A 19,160-nucleotide genomic window follows, 5' to 3' on the forward strand; every position below is an offset into this window, starting at 1 on the left:
AGCACAGCGCAGTGGGAAAGATCGGTGCACCTCACCACGACTGGATAGGCAAGATCGAAGCGATAGACGTCAGCCAAATCCTCGACCTCGGCCTCATGACAGTATTCGGAGGAATCCCGTGGCAGGTGGGCACGTCCATGAAACTGTACCACCTCTCACCCCTTAATACATCAAGACGTCTTGCATGTAAAGTTCTGTTATTGCATGTTCCACCACAGCTCCGCGATAAGTGTCATTCTATCACAACTGTGTCATCCCTGTCCTTGATTGACTGTAGGATTCAACGCGCCGACACAACGCAGGCGATGAGTCACGCCGTAGTGGAGAGATTCACATTGATTTCGACCACCTGCGGATCCTTAACGTGCGCCGAAATGCCGTACACACGGGCATTTCTGCTTTTATCCATCAGAAAAGCAGCCGCTGCGTCCGGGAATCGAACCCGCCACGTCGTGCTCAGCAGCGCAACGCCTTATCCACTGGGCCACCACGGCTGGTGTCATCCCTGTCGTACTTAACGGCCTGGTTAACGTGCGCTGGTTAAGGCGTTCTCCTGCATCGCGGGGCTAGGTCAGTGGTTGGATTTCCGGCCACGCAGCCTCAATGCGAAAATGGCTGGCGTGCGAGACACAGGTGCACGCCAAAATTCTCGAGCGGCCTTTACTATATGGGGTGACAATTGCCAAATCTCACATCGAAGCCCGCATGGCAGGCGTACTGGCCTACCACCCCCTTTGCCACAAAATTTTGAGAAAGGGCCTTATTCTTGCCTTTTTGTAGCGAGAGCTACCATGGCCGTATTCTCGCCGCTTCGTTGTGACCGGTGGCAGCACCTCGGTTCCGTAGCTAGCAGCGGTTCCTAGGGAACCTGCGACGGCTAGGGAACCTAGCCATTCTTAAGCCGCCACCTGGCAGCGCCGCGCACCGCATCAAAAAGGAAGTAAAAATAAACAGTAAAAAATAATAAAAATAAAACAATATATAAAAATAAAAAAGGAAAACTTAAAATTAAAGGTTAAAAACAAAAATACAAAGAATGGAAAAATAAAAATATAAAAAAAAATTGTATATACATATATATAGGTGGGGCGGCTCGGTGGAATTCGTCGTCAGGCCTCGTCGTCGGAACAAAACCAAGAGGAGGCAGAAATCCGAGGAGACGGAGGAAGAATGAGCCGCACGTCCCGAGAAGCGTCGTAACCAAACAGAGAAGCAAGCTAAACAATAACATTAACTGTACCTCTCGCTACGCACTCCCCCGCATTACTGAGTTAAGCCACGGCCAAATTTTCTGCTACTCTTCCCGAACTGATTGGCGGACAGTGGTTGCTGCTCAACGCCTCCCTGTGTCTACACTCATACCACTTGATTCTTCGCCCCCCTCCGCATTTTTTACGCTGTTCAAACACGAGCGCGATGGCTAACCAAGTCATTTCATCTCATTGCAGAGCACAACCACTAATGTGTTCGTTCCCTTTACTTTCTTTGTTCTTTCTAAAACGAACAAGAGTGGAGCGGATATGACGAATGACTGGCTCTAGCGAAACATTTCGACGTAACTACAGCTGCAGGGGCAAAAGTTTCCAGGACGCAAATTCAGAAATGTTCGTCACTCTACCGCCTGAAGGCTAATTGGCGATGGAGAGTTTGATTTACAGAAATGGAGTAACCAGCGTCATGCCGGCGAAAAAGATGAAATGACGCATGTCGGAATCGCCATCAGCCGACAGACACGAGAAAGGTAATGTAGGAGGGTTTGTAACTGGGCTAGTTGGTTCATTGCATGAAGTTGAACAGCGCAGGGACGGGACTAAGAGCAGAGGCGACAAACACAGCACCCGTGTTTGTCGCCTCGGCCCTTAGTCCCGTCCCTGCGCTGTTCAACTTCCTGAGAAAGTTAACTTTGACGGTTATGTCTCGTCCTGGGAACTTTTGTCCGCGGGTGCACCTATGTATACGTACGAACATAGGTGGAGACTACGGGAGGGCGGGGTATCGCCCCCCTCTTGAATTGTTTATAGGGGTATGTAGCCCCAGCCAATACACAGGTGTCAGTTGCGTCACTGGCAAACTCAGAAGGAGGGGTACTTCTGTCGGGCGACCACCCGACAAATGTAGCCCATGATGTCTCCGTGAGAGGCCCACCAGTGCTCCGCTACATTGCAACCTTTAAGACTCCTCGAGCGGTGGTCCACCACCGTCCCGCCCGGCCTCACTCTCCTTCCTCCTCAAGTATCGCTTGGTGTGGATTGGCAGCGAGGCTTCTCGAAGGCGCATCCAGTGTTCTTAGAAAACAAGAAAACGCCACGTCTCTCCGATCTTCCCGTCTCGCTTTTAGGCTCCGCCGCGGGTTCAAATCCTTGGTTGGAGGAAAGATGAGAGATTTCGGCGTCCAGTGGCGGTGCCTTCTTCCCAAACCTGCATTTGTTTTACAATGGGCAAAGAAATTGAAGCCCAGAGGCCTTTCACACGTCGCCACGAATGGGCGAAGTGAAGGACGCACTCATGGCCCTCGTATGGCATGCTTATGCTGGCCCATCATGCTACACACTGAACAGAGAGCCATGTGGGACGTCTCTAGAGGCAACAGCAAGGCGCAAAGCAAGAACGCACGGGACGAGACAAAGTGGAACGTTTCTTTTCGTTCCCTTTTGATCAGTGGCCGACAGCGGCGAATTAATAGAAGAAAATCGGCTAAAAACTATTTGCTTCAAGAAACGGCAAGGTGATTAGGGGCGTCGGAACGTCGCCCCGACATTGGCCGACAACCGCATGCTCCCGCACGCGTTGGGCTCTGCTAAGTAGGTTTTACGGTGGCCCGTGCGAGGATAGAGGCGAGGGAAGGGAAGGAGCTAGGGGAGGGGAGCCAAGGGAGGTATTTCCCCGTTTTGGAACAAGACCTGTGCCGAGGAGGCTGAGCTTCACATTGATGACCCATCTGCTCCAACACGAAGAAAGTCTCCTCGTCTATATGACAGTGGTTCTGTTGGTAACGTACACACTTCCACTGAGGACATTCATCGACAACGGTTCTACGAGGTAGCTGATCGAGTACACTCCTCCAGAGACGAAAGGTATCCGCTTTCGACATGGCAGCACATGGCTCACATCGAGCTTTTTCTAATAGGTGGTAGGGAGACAGCAAATACCTCTGCCAGTGGTATGGAAATGATTGTGAGCCGAGGCGCCTTGAGCTTCACCGGGATAAGCTCGTTGATATAGTGATACCGTTCAGGATATTTCAGGATGCCGTTTGTTCTCATGCACTAGTGGCGAAGAGCTAAGGGCGCTTATATTGCAGAAGTGGCTAAGCTTGTTACAATTGACTTGACCATTCCTGTGACATCATGCCCACCAGAACGATCGTTTTCCTGTCTACGTGGCATAACAACATATTTGAGGTCGACCATGGTACACGCCCGCTTGAACCATGTGGTGCTTCTGAATGGCCACAAAGATCTCACACGCAAAATAAACAGTAATCGCAATGCAAATGATTTTATAAGGCGAAGATTGATTGATTGATTGTTGGGTTTAACGCGCCGACGCAACGCAGGCGATGAGGCGCGCCGTAGTGGAGGGCTCCGGATTAATTTTGACCACCTGGGGATCTTTATCGTGCGCCGAAATCTCGTACACACGGGCGTTTTTGCTTTTCGCCTCCATCTGAAAAGCGGCCGCCGCGGCCGAGAATCGAACCCGCGACCTCGCGCTCAGCAGCGCAACGCCTTAGCCACTGAGCCACCGCGGCGGGTCATAAGGCGAAGAGCTGCATAGCAGAACTTTTTTTTTATGGAAGGCTAGCTTTGTACACAAAGGTGTTCAAATACTCGTTTCTCCCATAGATTATATATCCGGTCCGAATTCACTGCTACACAAATCACCTTACTCAGACTTTTTATGTAATTTATTATACGGCTAATATGATTGCAAATATTGTGCATTACTTGAAACTTCTAACTCAATTCATTTGGCAACTTTCCTCTTTTTATACAAATTAATGCCAAGTACCAGCCTTTGAATCACTGTATTTCTGCATAGTGCAATTCTTTCCGATTTACCTTTTTTTAAGTTTTTTTGCGTTACTGTATTTGTGTATTCCGCAATGCTTTGTATGCCCCCTACTTGATCCTCGAGGCTCGCAGTAGTGACTAAATAGACAAATAAATACGTTTTAATTACATCTATAAATTAACTTGGGCCTAATTGATTGGGTGATTATTGTGTGACGTCCAGAGGTATTACAGCAGAGTGAAGTAGGCACGGTGACGTGAGAGGGCGAACTTTTTGGACTGTTTCTAGTACGTTTCTTAATGTACGTATGTATGTATGATGCATACTATGGGACGAGGAAATATCTGAACACCATCGAAGATGCAGTACTTATTGCCAGTGCTATACGGCTACTTGAAGGCGCTTTGTAGTGCAGAATAAGGTAATTGTCAGTTTTGGGGGGATACATGGATGAAGGTATCCAATTCGAGAGAAAATCTAGGCGCTAAATGCTTGCACTATTCGCAGGTCTACTTCCAAAGGGTGCTCGGTGCTCAAGACCCGTTCACTGCCAAGATGCTTTCGTACGTGTCCGCCTTTGGCTGTTTGTTCCTGGCTGTTCCACCGGCCATCGCAGGAGCCGTGGCCAAAACCACGAGTAGGAAGATGTCATCTATTTTACAAAGCTAAGCTACTATGCCTCACTGATGTCAACATTGCCCCGAAACGCCGTGCAGGAAAGCCAATTTTCTCTGACTATGATGAGCATCTTGGTTAAAGGGAAAGATGGTGCAAGGCGAAGCTTTCTGTGCTGGAAAATCCAAATCCCAACACCCTGAACGCACTTAAGAAAAACTTACACAATGAGTTTCCCCAAAAACACACCAAATGCCTAAAAAAATGATTCCAGTGGTCGGAATCGAACCTGGTTTCTCGCATTAGGAAGTCGATGTCTATCCGATTTCGCCGTTGATTTAGTCAATATCGCTCAAGCTCCCTTAATAAACAGTGGGGAGCTACCGCAGAATTATTTGATTGCGCCCTCGCGAGACGGTCGAAGCACTTCGGATTGTGGACTTTCAGTTCGACTAAGGTTGCATAGGACAAACCTTCGTGTTTCAACCATCTTTCTCTTAGGCAAGGTGGTTTGATATTTAATGAGGGGAATTTCTGCACGTGCACGCTACTCGCCTGGTCACTGGGTTTTCGGCATCTATTGCTGTGCGAGAAAATACTGCTGCAGTCTATAAAGCAGTCGCTGTTGAGATTGAACGTAATGTCGCATGCGTGCGGGACGAACGGGCTACCGAAAGTGCCGCTTCGAAGCACCCTTCAGCGGCTGACATCAAGAACGCTGGTTCGATGCTCTGCCACCTGAAACCATCACATAAAACATTCTGCAGGATATATTTGGGTCTTACGAAGACTGCAGGAAGAAAGTAACGCGAAAAATTACGCCCACCTCCCCTCGCGGGAACCCTGGTGTGATGCAACACATCTCAAGGGGTGTTCCATTGGCGTTTTCCATCGTATTGATTACGCTTATAGCAGGGATTCTCACGCGAAGGGGGGGGGGGCGTAATTTTCCATTTTCACCATGCAATGCACATGCAGTACACGTATGCTCAGGTACGGTCTTTATTGCAGACGAGAATGAGTGCCTTGTGGTCCGTAAAGTGCACAGTTAAGAGCTCGACGATTGCAATCGTCGAGTAATGCGAGAGAGTGCAAGCGTAACGCGGACGACCGTCGACTGAGACCGTCGGAGCGCGGCATGCCGCTTTATATTTACAGCACCCGAAGGAGAGGAGCACGCGGAGATTGAAAGTACTGCACACGCGCAGCGCGCGCAGCGCCGCCCACCGGCGCCTAGCAACGCAGTGAGAGCGCGCTGCGCCAACCCGCAGCTGTTTGGGAGAGATTGTTCGCTATCGGAGAGAGGAGAGGAGGAGAGGCGCAGCTGTGCGGACAACGCCGGACAGACGCAGGAAGGACAGAGGGACGAGCATGAGATGCGTTGCATCTAAAATCTCCGATGCCTGATATCAAAAAGTTAATGCAGCACTTCTAGCTACACAAAGCGGATATAAGACTGCAGGAGAAAAAAAGAAATTCTGAGTGGATAAACATCATTGTATTATAAAAGAGTAATGTGAAATAACTAGTGAAAGCAATTTACGAATTAAATTACCCTCAGTGCACAAAAATAGCCAGATCACAGCGCCATTATGATCGCAGTGCACCGCCTTTAAGTTAAGACTGCCGCCAACAAAAGTTCTTCGAGAAGGGGAAGCAGGAGCAAATGTTTGTTGCTCCCATGGAAAAGCAAGAAAGGAGAAGCGAGTCTGGAGTAGCACTTGCCACTACCACAACACCAGATACGGAAGAACGGGTGACTGCCACCAGTGACTCGAAAGTGGGAAGCCGTAACTCTCAAAAGGGTCGTAGTTTAGCGATGGCACTTGCTATACTATCCAAGGCTTTAAAAGCACGAAAAAGTCCATCTGACATATATATCGTTTAGACACCGGGGCACGAGTCCTTAGTGGGTAAGGAAGAGGCAGATACCCCCGCCCGAGGCCAGTCACGCAGGGCTTCAACCCTCAGAAGCACTCACCACTCGGCCGACTACTTCGAGGCAAAAAGAGTTCATATCGGAGTTTGATGCATGAAGGGTCACTTGAGCTATACTCGCAATAATTTAAAGCGTATTGGGATCTTTCTGCTACGCCACAATATTGGCACGCAAGGGGTGTTACTTGTTTAATTTTCACCTTTATGAAAGCAGAAAACGCTCCAACCGATAATTAAACGCCTGGCAGTGCACTCAACTTAGCAGCACGACCTCTGAGGCACTGAGTTACAGCTGCGAGTACGACGGAATGCATGTACCAGTCATACGCTCAAGCGCAACTGCTGACACATAAACATTATGCAAAACTACTTTGAGGAAAATGTATCATACAATTTCGACAAACATTTAACTCTTAACAAAAAGATTCGTAAAAGTTGTAACGGCTGCCTTATGAACTTTACTACCCTGCAGAATAGTACGCAGGCTAGTCTGCTACTATGTATGGAGCGTAAATGCTATCATTACTAGTCTAGACCATGCACTGAGTGACTGCTGCTTGTTTGGCACTAACATTCACTGATAGTAACAAAATTGTATAAATTATTGAACACAAAAATCCACTTGCTGACATTAAAATGCATAATTCTAAAATTATCGCTAAAATTATTCGATTTTTGCAACAAGCCCGCCTGCTATATCAGCGGACATTCCGCTTCTGGGTATAAAAGCAAGAAGAGCAAATCTACTTCTAAGATAACTAAGTTATACTCGATCTCCTCGTGCACCTCATTGGTGTTCTTGCTGAATTGATTTGTTGTCTTAGTGTATGTGCGTGTTTAATGTGTCTATATGTCGTGCAGCGCGCTCAGCCGATCTCCATTTTCTTGCGTAGTTTTTTTTACTCGGTTATGCATGGCCATTTAGTAAAAACAGTGAGTACTAACACTGGGACAAGTATGGTTACTGTTCTGTTCGTGGCACGACCCTCTTTTTAAGAATGAATTCCTCACTAAGTGACAGGCTGCTAACGTCAAGCGAAATGCAGTTACAAATGCACGGGAATATCTAATATACGAGAGTGTGGAAAGGATCACATCGGTCATGTACTTGCGGTCAGGAACATGCTGGTTACAGAAGCGCACGCAGGACGAAGACAGTTATGGGCGAAAGAAACTTGTGGGTTGTAGACGTGGATAAAATACCACTTCAGTCACACATACACAGCGGGACACCTCGATGACCAAGCAAAGGCATGTCGGTTAGAGACACGACTAAGGTTTCAGTGATGTGAGCAGGCCAAAGCCGGTAGCAGACGCGCGGGCAGCGGCATGTGGGTTAGCACGGGTTCATGCGCCAGAGGTATGTATGTTAGAGACATAAACGTAATACTGCTATGTGTCGATATCGGACGCTTGTAGAGGACAACCCAGGTTATGGGCACACCCATACGAACGATTGCCGACGCAAGAACGCTTTAATTTTGACACCTGAACAGACCAAATCGGCTACAGACACAAAACGAGAACACGTCATTTATGGACGGACAGAGACCATGTATTAGGAAGATTCCAGACATGCAAACAGGGCTGTCATTCGTGCACTTACAGGTAGTGTACGAGACGGTATACAGCCGTAGACATGCAGCTTACATATGCCGCGACTGGCACATGGTAAATTTTCCCGTAATTTGCGTGAGCGTACTTTCTCGGATAAAAGCAGCGCAAGCTCAAAGACGAAGGAAGGGCAACACAAGGGCAGCCAGCCACTTCAAGACAGCGAAATCACGTCGGTATACCACGGTGGCAGCTACGACGTCGTTCCATTTCCAGCGTTGTGCCAGCTTTGTGGCTTAGCTTCATGCACCCAGGACGTGAATATTAAAGGTTAGGGAATGAAGTCGCCTCGCTAAGGTGAATGCGAGTGCTGGTGCTCGAGTTGCGGGAGCACGACTAGGTTACACGCGGAGGCAAACGATGCGATTCGAAAGCTTTGCCTGCAGCGCCGCACACCCACTATACTCGGTGTCGCGTGTAAACTTGTTTTCGTGCTCGCGCGGCATTGTTTCGCTCTATGACCTTGACGGAGAGGCTTCACACTCCGACAGAAGGTCGTTGCCTAGCAATGCCGTGTGTGTGCCATCATGTGGTTCAAGCACGCTTCATACATCCGACATATACCGTGACGAGTATCTCTAGGGAATGTACATTCACGAGAAAGCTTGTTTGCATGTAAAATCACCAACCACCAAGCATGAATGGCGTGTGCTTTGCTGCACAGACTTCACGGATGCTGGCTACCCCGGGCCTTTCAACCTAGATAAGGACGACCGTGGCAAGGTACTTCCCTTGGTCATGCACTACCTGACTCCCAGCTACTTGTCCACCCTGGGTCTGATCGCCATCACGGCGGCCATCATGTCCTCCGTGGATTCGTCCATGCTCAGCGCCTCTTCTCTCGTCACGAGGAACATATACCACTCCATCTTCAGGCCTGCCGTACGCCCTTGATATCAGTTGCCGTGCCAAGTTAGACAGTCTTGTGTTGCAGAATTAGGGCTGCCTTTGCACAAGGTGTATGAACGCGTCCCGTGCTTCTTCCATTCAGCAACCGACCTCCAGGTATCCATGGTCCTGCGCCTGATGGTGGTGGTCATCGGGGCCGCGGCCACATTCATGGCGCTGAGCGTGCAGTCCGTGTTTTCCCTGTGGACGCTGTCCTCGGACCTCGTCTACGTGCTCCTCTTCCCTCAGTTCGTCGCGCTGTTCTATTTCGAGAACCTGACCAACGCCTACGGGTCCTTCGTCGGTAAGACTGCATGCGTACCACAGATGGTGGTAGGGAATTCAAGACTATATGCTGGAAACGGCTATCCCGTGTCCTTGAGACCAGTGCGCACATTAGGCAAGCTGATGGCCACACTGTTATCGCAGAATGTAAGGCCTGCATTGCTCCGGCGAAGAAATTGTCCATACAGAGGCTTTCCGTTTGAACTTTCTTTCGCTTGATGGGTACCTTTATGGTGGCGTAGTGGGGGTTCCGAGGCAGTCACTCCACAGGAGTAAAATGTGGAGGGCTTCAGTTTTTTAGGATGTTTGAGCGTTCGTCGATGCTTGGACCAAAAAAATCGGCTAGTGATGCCGATATCATTGACAGCATGTCAACTTACAGGACATGCTGTCACTTTTAGCGTAACATGAGGCCTATGTTTCACTCTTTAAAGGAGCATGAAGAAAACTTTTGGTTAACTGGAGAGATCGCCAGCCGAGAACAACACTCATAACGATTTTAGCGCAAGCTTCATACAAACACGTTAGACAAAAATTAGAAGCAGAAATTATTGATAGATTTATTTATTATTTATTAGTAATTCCTTCAGGGCCAATGGCATTACAGAGGGAAGTGGCTACATTCATAAGTATAACGAAAACAAAAAAAGCAGCGAACGAAATACATATCAAACAAACATCTTATACAAAATTAGGCAAAACAACAATAAAAGAAATGCAGCAAGCAAGCATAACTGTCCACAACAAAGCATGAATTATACAATGTTGACTATGGAATATTTGAAAAGCGTGTGATTTACAATGATTGCTCTAGGAGAGGGAAGGCGATTCCATTCTAATGACGTACGGGGAATAAACGACAGAGAAAAAGCGTTCGTTCGGCTTCAGGCTATACCGACTTTGTGAGCATGATCAAGGCGAGAAGAAATGTACAATAGAGGCAACATAAAGGTCTTCATGCAGATGTTGGTGATGAAACATGTTGTGGAACAACGAAAGTTCGGAAATTTCACGCCGAACTTCTAGGGATTGAAGGTTAAGGGTAGATTTCATTGTTGTTACGCTGACGGTTCGGTTATAGTTAGACAGGATGAAGCGTGCAGAATTGTTTTCCACTATTTCCAGTGAGTTTATGAGATTGTTAAAATAAGGATCCCAAATTCAAGAGGCGTGTTTTAATTTAGACCGAATAAGCGTTTTGTACCACAGTAGTTTACGGAAACATGGTGCCTCAGCAAAATTACGCCAGAGGTAAACCAGCATGCGATTTGCATTGTTAATAATATGTTCAATGCGAATGTTCTAGGTGACGTTGCTTGTGATGTTAACACCGAGTTAGTTATATTTATCTGCAAGGATTATCTACATTTAATTGTTTAACCTAGAATTTAACTTTAGTCGTTCAATGCACAATTCATACTGATACAGAACGATTGTGTTAAACAGAAGCGCAACTAGATCGTTATGCCAGCTTATAAGCCCTGCCCAACTTTCATTTGCTTTCGACGGCGTCAGCCGCCCATGGCACAGCTGCTCATAATGCATCATAGGTTCTAGTGCGGGAAATCAGCTAGGGGGTACGTCGCATAGTCATTCGCTCTTTTCGTAATCATATAGCTTATTCGAGTGAAGTTTGCATTAAATGCGGTGTAGTGTTATTCTACCGAGACAATATTTCGAAAGAAACAAACTTGCATTTTGTCATTATGGCCCCTTTAAAAGCAAATATACCTGCCCAACACAGCCTAAGTATTGTTCTCCGGGAGAATTTTGATTAATGCAAACTGTATTAACGAAGTTGTAGCACATTGAAAAAATTTCCCCGCATTTCCCCGAGGGGAAGAATGTGAAAGTGCGAATGCAGGAGTTGAATTTGCGCGGTTCGGTAATGTTCGCGAAAGAGAGATCACACACACACACAACTACAAAGAAAGAAAAATGCATTTATTCACAGACACCTATTTGTGTTGTCATTGCTAGAGCGGATCTCAGCTTTGAAATTTCGTGTCAGTACTCCTTTAAGCGGGTGCATTAGCCCTTCTCACGCCCGATTCCTGGCCAATCCCCCACGTGGGTATGTGCCATGCACAGACACCCATTTGTGTTGTCGTTGTACTTGATTGCTAGAGCGGATCTCAGCTTTGAAATTTCGTGTCAGTACTCCTTTAAGCGGGTGCATTAGCCCTTCTCACGCCCGATTCTTGGCCAATCGCCCTAAGTGGGTATGTGCTGAAGAAATTAGGAACTCTTCTTGGCCAATCGCCCTAAGTGGGTATGTGGTGCGGACGGACGGACGGCGGTGGACGCGTGATTCAGGGTCGCTTAAGAAGTGCATTCGCACTTAAAAGCGCTGTGTCTACCCGCCTCCCCCTACCTTCTGCCATCGTTCGTAGCACTGTGGAAGTTCAAGCGCACTGGCTGGGGAAAACTGGCCTGACTATGAGTATCATCATCAGCACCAGCCTATCTACGCCAACTGCTGGGCATAGGCCTCTCCCATTATTCTCCAATTACCCCGGTCCTGCGCTGACGGACCAATTTATCCCCACAAACTTCTTGATCTCATCTGCCCTTTTAACTTTCTGTCGACCTCTGCCCTGCTTGCCTTCGCTAGGGATCCACTCTGTTACCCTTTATGAACAATGGTTATCTTGCCTTCGCATTAAATGTCCTGCCCATTCCATTTCCATTTCATCATCATCATAATCATCATCATCATGGTCATAATCATCACCAGCCTACCTACGCCCACTGCAGGGCAAAGGGCTCTCCTTTTATTCTCCAATTACCCCGGTCCTGTGCCAACAGCGACCAATTTATCCTTGCAAACATCTTGATCTCATCCGCCCATCTAGCTTTCTGCCGCCCCCTGCTACGCTTGCCTTCTCTAGGGATCCACTCTGTTACCCTTAATGACCAACTGTTATCTTACCTGCGCATTACATGCCCTGCCCACGTCCATTTCTTCTTAATTTCGACTAGTATGTCCTCAATACGCGTTTGTTCCCTGACCCACTCCACTCTCTTCTTGTCCCTTAATGTTACACCTATCATTTTCCATTGCTCTCTGAGTCGTTGTCAATTTAAGTTGTACCCCCTTAGTGAGCCTCCAAGTTTCTGCCTCGTGGGTGAGTACCGGTAAGAGGCAGCTGTCATCCACTTTCTTCTTCAGGGACAATGGTAGGCTGCTATTCATTATCTGAGAATGCCTGCCGTATGCACTCCACCCCATTCGTATCCTTCTAATTATCTCTGCCTCATGGTTGGGATTCGGGGTCACAACTTGGCCTAGGTAGATATATTCGCTTACTACTTCCAGGGCCTCGCCACCTATCTCAAACTGCTGTGCTGTCCCGACGTTATTGATCATTACTTTAGTTTTCTGCATATCAATTTTCAGGCCCACGGTTCTACTATGTTCGTCAAGTGCGGATAGCATGCTTTGGAATTTGTACCCCGAGTAATTTAGCAGGGTAACATCACCAGCAAATCTGAGGTTACTGAGGTATTCTGCATTAACCCTTACTGCCACCTGTTCCCAATCCAACGTTCTGAATACTTCTTGTAAACATGCTGTGAATAACATTGGAGAGATTGTGTTTCCTTGTCTGAAGGCCTCCCTTATAGGTATTTTACTGCTCTCCTTATGGAGGATGATGGTAGCTATGAACCAATTGTGGATATTCTCTAGTATTTTTACATAATGCTCATCTACACCCTGGTTCCGTAATGCCTGAATAACTGCTCGGGTTTCGACCGAGTCAAATGCTTTCTCATAATCTATGAAGGCTATATATAGGGGTTCAGAATACTCAGCGCATTTCTCTATCACCTGATTTATCGTGTGAATATGGTCCATTGTTGAATAACCTTTACGGTACCCTGCTTGTTCATTAGGTTGACTGAAATCTAAGGTTGCAGAAATCCTGTTAGCAATTACCTTGGTAAGTACCTTGTAGACAACTGACAGTAAGCTGATCGGCCAGTAATTTATCATGTCCTTCATGTCACCTTTCTTAGAGAATAGGATGTTCGCGTTCTTCCAAGATTCCGGTACACTTGCACTTATTAGGCTTTGCGTATACAGGTTTGCCAGTTTTTCAAGTACAATTTCTCCGCCATCCTTCAAGAGGTCTGCTGTTATCTGATCCTCACCAGGTGCTTTACCCCCTTTCATTTCTTTCAAAGCCTTCATTCTTCAGTAGTTACTATGTCTATCGCCTCTGAACTACTGTCTCGTTCGGCATTATCCTGGATGTGTCGGCTACTGTAAAGATCCGTATAGAACTCCTCGGCCACTGTGACTATGTTATCTGTATTTGTGATGACATTACCTTGCTTATCTTTAAGCGCATAGATCTGATTTTTCACCACGCCAAGACGCCTCTTTACTGCTTTCAGGCTACCTCCGTTCTTTACAGTGTATTCAATCCTCTCCATATTATACTCATGGTTTGTCATGGTTTGTCATGGATTGTCATGGTTTTTGTTTCCTAATTAGATCTTTCGAATCCTGGGAACGTTTACCAGTATCCTGTCTAGCCATCATGCCCCCGACTTCTACTGTACACTCCGTGATAATGCTTGTAAGGTTGTCGCTGGCTTCCTGTGTCATAAGCTTGGCTTCCTCGGTAAGAGCTGAGTATCGGTTCTGCAGCGCGATCCTGAATTCTTCTACTTTACGCTTTGCTGTTAGCTCATTAATCGGATTCTTTCGTACTGGCTTGGGTCTCTCCTCAAATCTAGCTTAATTCGAGATCTTGCCATACGATGGTCACTACACCTTACCCTTCAGAGCACTTCCACATCCTTCACGACGCCAGGGTTATCGGATATTATGTAGTCTATTTCATTTTTATGGTCCCCATTCGTGCTACTCCACGTCCACTACCGGCTCTCCCGTTTACAGAAGAATTATTCATTATACGTAGGTTATTCCGTCCTCCAAACTCAAATAGTAGGTCCCCCCTGCTATTTCTACACCCCAGACCATAGTTCCCAACTGCCTTGTCTCCAGCCAGATGCTTGCCTAGTTTAGCATTGAAAACTCCCATAACTACGGTATACTGTGTTTTTACTTCAGCCATTGCCGATTCCACATCTTCATAGAAGCGTTCCACTACTTGGTCGTCATGGCTGGATGTGGGGGCATAACCCTGTACCACCTTGAGCTTGTACCTGTTATTGAGCGTAATGACAAAACCTGGTGCTTTTTTGTTAATGCTATAGTATTCTTCTATGTGACCAGCTATGCTTTTATTGACTAGAAATCCCACGCCCAGTTCTCTTCTGTCCTCAAGACCATGGTAACATAGAACGTGTCCATTTTTCAGCACCGTAAAAGCTTCATCTGTTCTCCTAACCTCACTAAGCCCAATGACATCCCATTTGATGCCCTTTAATTCCTCGAACAACACCTCTAGACTCGCTTCACTATATGAGGTTCTCGTGTTAAACGTTGCCAGGTTCCGATTCCAATGGCGGCCTGTCCGGGTCCAGGTATTCTTAGCACCCCCTTTCTGCGTCACAGGTCTGACCGCCGCAGGGGTCAGTTGCTTCGCAGCCACTGGAGACTGAGGGCCGCGGGTTAATTGGCGTATTCATTGGAGGTTGTGGCCATTACTGGACCAGGGTGGGCAATCCTGCTCTGGTGAGAGATTGCGTTACCGGCAATGGTCGCCGAGGTCAGGCCGCACCCCAAGCCCCAACTGCAATTTCATAAATGCGCGTTTTTTTGTGGGAATTGTCCGGCACCGGGATTCGAACCACGGTATTTCTACACGCGAGGCGGATACTATACCTCTACTGTCTACCTCTACGCCACCGCTGCACTGCACGGTGGTGCAGCGGTAAAACAAAAGTTGCCCGAGGACACATATCATAACGAAACATGCACCTTATTTTCTTCCCGCGGCGGAGACTGAGCTGGGTCCCGGGAGTCTGTGCGAACGCGAATGCGCTCGTGCTTTCTGAGTTGGCTTTTAAATACACGTCAGGGGATTAACGCGCTCTAGAACTTTCGGGATTAGAATTCCTTCGCGGCGGGGCCAGTGCCTACTAAGAAAGAGAAAAATAAAAAGTTGCCCGGGGGCACATACCGTAACGTTGTTCTTTAAACACGCAGCGTATTTTCTTCACGCGACGGGGACTGAGCTGGGTCCTGGGGGTCTGTAATTTCTACTAACATGTCCTTAACACGCGTTTGTTCCCTGATCCACTCCGCTCTTTTCTTGTCCCTTAATGTTAAACCTGTCATCTTCAGTTTCATTGCTCGCTTAGTCCTCCTTAGTGAGCCTCCAAGTTTCGGCCTTAGGTGTGCACCGGTAAGATTCAGCTGTCATACACATTCTTCATCAGGGACAATGTTAGGCTGCCATTCATTATCTGAGAATACCTGGCTAATGCACTCCACCCTAATCATATCCTTCGAATTATCTATGTGTCACGGTTGGGACCGAGGGTCAAAACTGGACCTCAGGAGATATATTGCTGACGCACCTCAGGAGATATATCTGCTGATGTCTGACGCCCTTCCTTATGGGTATTTTACTGCTCTCCTTATGGAGGATGATGGCAGCTATAGACCCATTGTAGATATCCTCTAGTATTCTTACATATTGCTCATCTACCCCCTGGTACCGTAATACCTGAATGACCGCTGAGGTATCGACCAAGTCAAATGCTTTCTCATAATCTATAAGGGCTATGTATATGGGTTCAGTATACTCAACGCCCTTCTCTATCCCCTTATTGATCGCCTAAATATGGTTAATTCTTGAATAACCTTTACGAAACCCACCTTGTTCTCTAGGTTAACTGAAATATAAGGTGGCAAAAATTTCGTTAGCGATTACCTTGGTAAGTACCTTGTAGACGACTGAGAGTAAGCTGATCGGCCTGTAATTTTTCAAGTCCTTCATGTCACCTTTATTATAGATTAGGATGATACTCGCGTTCTTCCAAGATTATTGTACATTCGCGGTCATTAAGCATTGCGTGTACAGATTTGCAAGTTTTACGAGTACAATTTGCCCGCCATCCTTCAAGAGGTCTGCTGTTATCTGATCTTCCCCAGGTGCTTTGCCCCTTTCATTTGTTTGAAAGCCTTCCTTAATTCTTCAATCGTTATTGGTGGGATGTGTTTCTCCTCTGAACTATTTTCTGTTTCGGTATTATCCTAGTTGTCCTGGCTACTGTACAGATCTCTATAGAACTCCTCGGCTACTATGACTATTTTATCCCTATTTGTGATGACATTGCCTTGCTTGTATTTAAGTGCATACATCTGGCTTTTCCCCATGCATAAAGGCCGCTGCATTGCTTTCAGGCGGCCTCCATTCTTACAGCATATTCGATTCTCGCCATATTATACTTCCGTATGTCAGCTGTATTGGGCATACTGATTAACTTCGAAAGCTCCGCTAGTTTTATTCTGTCAGCTGCGGTGGAAATTCACATGCTTCGGCGTTTGCTAATTAGATCTTTCGTCTCCTGGGAACGTCTACCAGTATCCTGTCTAGCCATCGTATCCCCGACTTCTACTGCACACTCCGTGATAATGCGTGTAAGATTGTCGCTGGCTTTGTGTCGTAAGCTCCGCTTCCTCGGTAAGAGCTTACTATCGGTTCTGCTGCGAATTCTTCAACTTTATGACTTGCTGTTAGCTCATTGATCGGCTTCTTACGTACTAGCTTGTTACGGTCCCTTATCAAATCTAGCCTAATTCCAGATCTTGTCATATGGTGGTCACTACACCTTACCGTTCCGGGCCCTTCCACATACTATGATTATGACTACGCTTTCATTCAACCTACACTGGACGTCCTCCAATCACAGATGTTCCCTGAGCTCTTGCGACGTGATGCTTTGTGGGCAAAACACCATCTTGTGGTCCTTTCGGTCAGAATGTCAGTCGGTACCTGTGTAACGGTGGACAGCGTGTCGGCCAAAGTTTGTCCAATTCCCATGTCCCCCCCGTCCCCCAAAGAAAACCTATAAAATATGAAAGCTTGTCCAAAACACGGTGTGCGTAACATATGGGGCCCCACCAGGTACAGGTCATCGAATCTTTAATAAATTTGCATTGTCTCTCCGTGGCTACGGAGTGACTGAACATTGAACGACAGAGCGATGTGTAGAGAATGTCAAGCCTGCCCCAGCCGGCGGTGTCGTTGGCTGCAGTGCCGCTAAATTAGAACTTCTGGTTTCTACCTGACACGCCCGTCATCCAGCTTCTATGGGTGCCGTCACCACTTCAGCACGCGGTAAAATAGATAGCGACGCGAATGCAGGGCTGACTAAGCGGCAAAACAAGATGCAATGAGAATGACGGGCACTAAAGCCAATAGTGGTGGACCACAAATGCAGCGACAGGCAGCTAATTGCGCCAAAGCAAGGAGACGTGACCACTGAGACGGTTAGAGCGCAAAGCGTGGTTGTCACGGTATGCGATGATGGATGTGCAAGAAATGCCGCATTGTAGGCTTGTGAAGCCAGAGCAAGACGTGCAACTGAGTTCACGAAGAGAGGGGTCGGGTGCTCGGGCACTCTCAAACATCCACCAACGAATCTTCCACTAATTTCTTTGTGTTCATGCAGGCTTCGTGATCGGCTTCATCCTGCGTGGGCTTTGTGGCGAGCCTCTCATACATGTGCCGGTCACTGTGCAACTGCCCTTGTACGACAACACGAGGGGCCAGCAGTTCCCGTTCCGCACGGTCTGCATGGTCATCAGCCTAGCGACCATGCTGGGCGTCTCCGTGATAGCCAAGACTCTCTTCGCCACGGGAGCGCTGTCAACATCGATGGACGTGTGGCACTGCTTCGGGCCGCACCCCGAGGATGAAGGCTCCAAGAAGGCGGCCGATCGGCCTTCTAGCGATGCCAAGATGACCACTGAAACGGCGACTAGTCACACAACAAGAGCTGGAGAAACTCTCAGGAAGCGCTCCGTCGCGCAAGCCCCTGGGGCAACGTCGTCGCAAAACCGGCCGCCAAAGGACGCAGTTTCTCCTAATCTGTCACAGACAGATAAAACGGTGCAGAAGGCGCCCAGAAAGAAGTCCACTAAAAAGGCTAGTAAGGAAGCCCAAGATGCTACAGAAACCACACGCAACAAGAAGTAGAACCAATATTCGGAACAACGAAAAACCTTTATTCGCGATGTCTGCCTTTTTAGATCCAGTGGTGATATTAGACAGTATTGTTTCGTATTTTGTACGTGTATTCTGCAGTCGCATTCATTTTCCTGTCCTTTTGCCCCAAATGTCTCGGACACCTTCATTTTGTCTGCGTATTGCATTTGCGTCGGGGACATTGTGTTCCTGCTATGGTCCGTGCACCGCAAGGTTGTCTGACGGACTTCTGGTTCCTCTGACTGTTTTCCTTTATCATTATGTTTTGTTGCTGCTGCCGAATGCATGAACGATACTTCACATAGTACTAGTTCCTTGAAATAAAAGTGAATTGTGGGAAAAGATCAACCTGGAATAGGTATGCTGACATAAAAACTTCCAAACCAGGCCATGGCCTCAAACCTATCATAAATTTTAAACATACTCCGAAAGAATCTGCTGAATTGCTTGAAGAGGAGGTAAGCTGAGCAGCATGCTTTGTTTAAAAAAAACATGCACACTATAAAGTAGCATTACAGGAATTAACGAGTTTAAACTGGTTAGTTGGCCGCCTTCCAAAATTCTTTTTACAAGTAGGACGGCCACTTCCTGTTACACCTAGCACCGTCCCCGGCGTAGCTCTGAACTCTGCCGCAATCTTCTGAATCAACTGCTAAACAAGGTTTCTGCTGG

The 19,160-nt window shown here is 47.3% G+C and overlaps 1 protein-coding gene across 1 annotated transcript in view; it reads left to right on the plus strand.

Annotated features, from left to right (window-relative positions):
• Window positions 1–18,479, plus strand: part of LOC144148445 (high-affinity choline transporter 1-like) — a 37,557-nt gene extending 19,078 nt beyond the window's left edge. The window contains exons 6-10 of the mRNA XM_077679982.1: window positions 1–125; window positions 4,522–4,651; window positions 8,846–9,067; window positions 9,173–9,373; window positions 17,953–18,479. The exon at window positions 1–125 is cut by the window's left edge and continues 25 nt beyond it. Of these exons, the coding sequence (XP_077536108.1) occupies window positions 1–125; window positions 4,522–4,651; window positions 8,846–9,067; window positions 9,173–9,373; window positions 17,953–18,479 (1,205 nt within the window). The remainder of the gene's footprint in view (window positions 126–4,521; window positions 4,652–8,845; window positions 9,068–9,172; window positions 9,374–17,952) is intronic.
• The last annotated feature ends 681 nt before the right edge of the window (window positions 18,480–19,160 follow it).

This window comes from Haemaphysalis longicornis, unplaced genomic scaffold (assembly GCF_048455015.1).
Source record: "Haemaphysalis longicornis isolate Haplotype H1 unplaced genomic scaffold, Haemaphysalis longicornis Haplotype H1 scaffold_8, whole genome shotgun sequence".
Lineage (NCBI taxonomy): Eukaryota > Metazoa > Arthropoda > Arachnida > Ixodida > Ixodidae > Haemaphysalis > Haemaphysalis longicornis.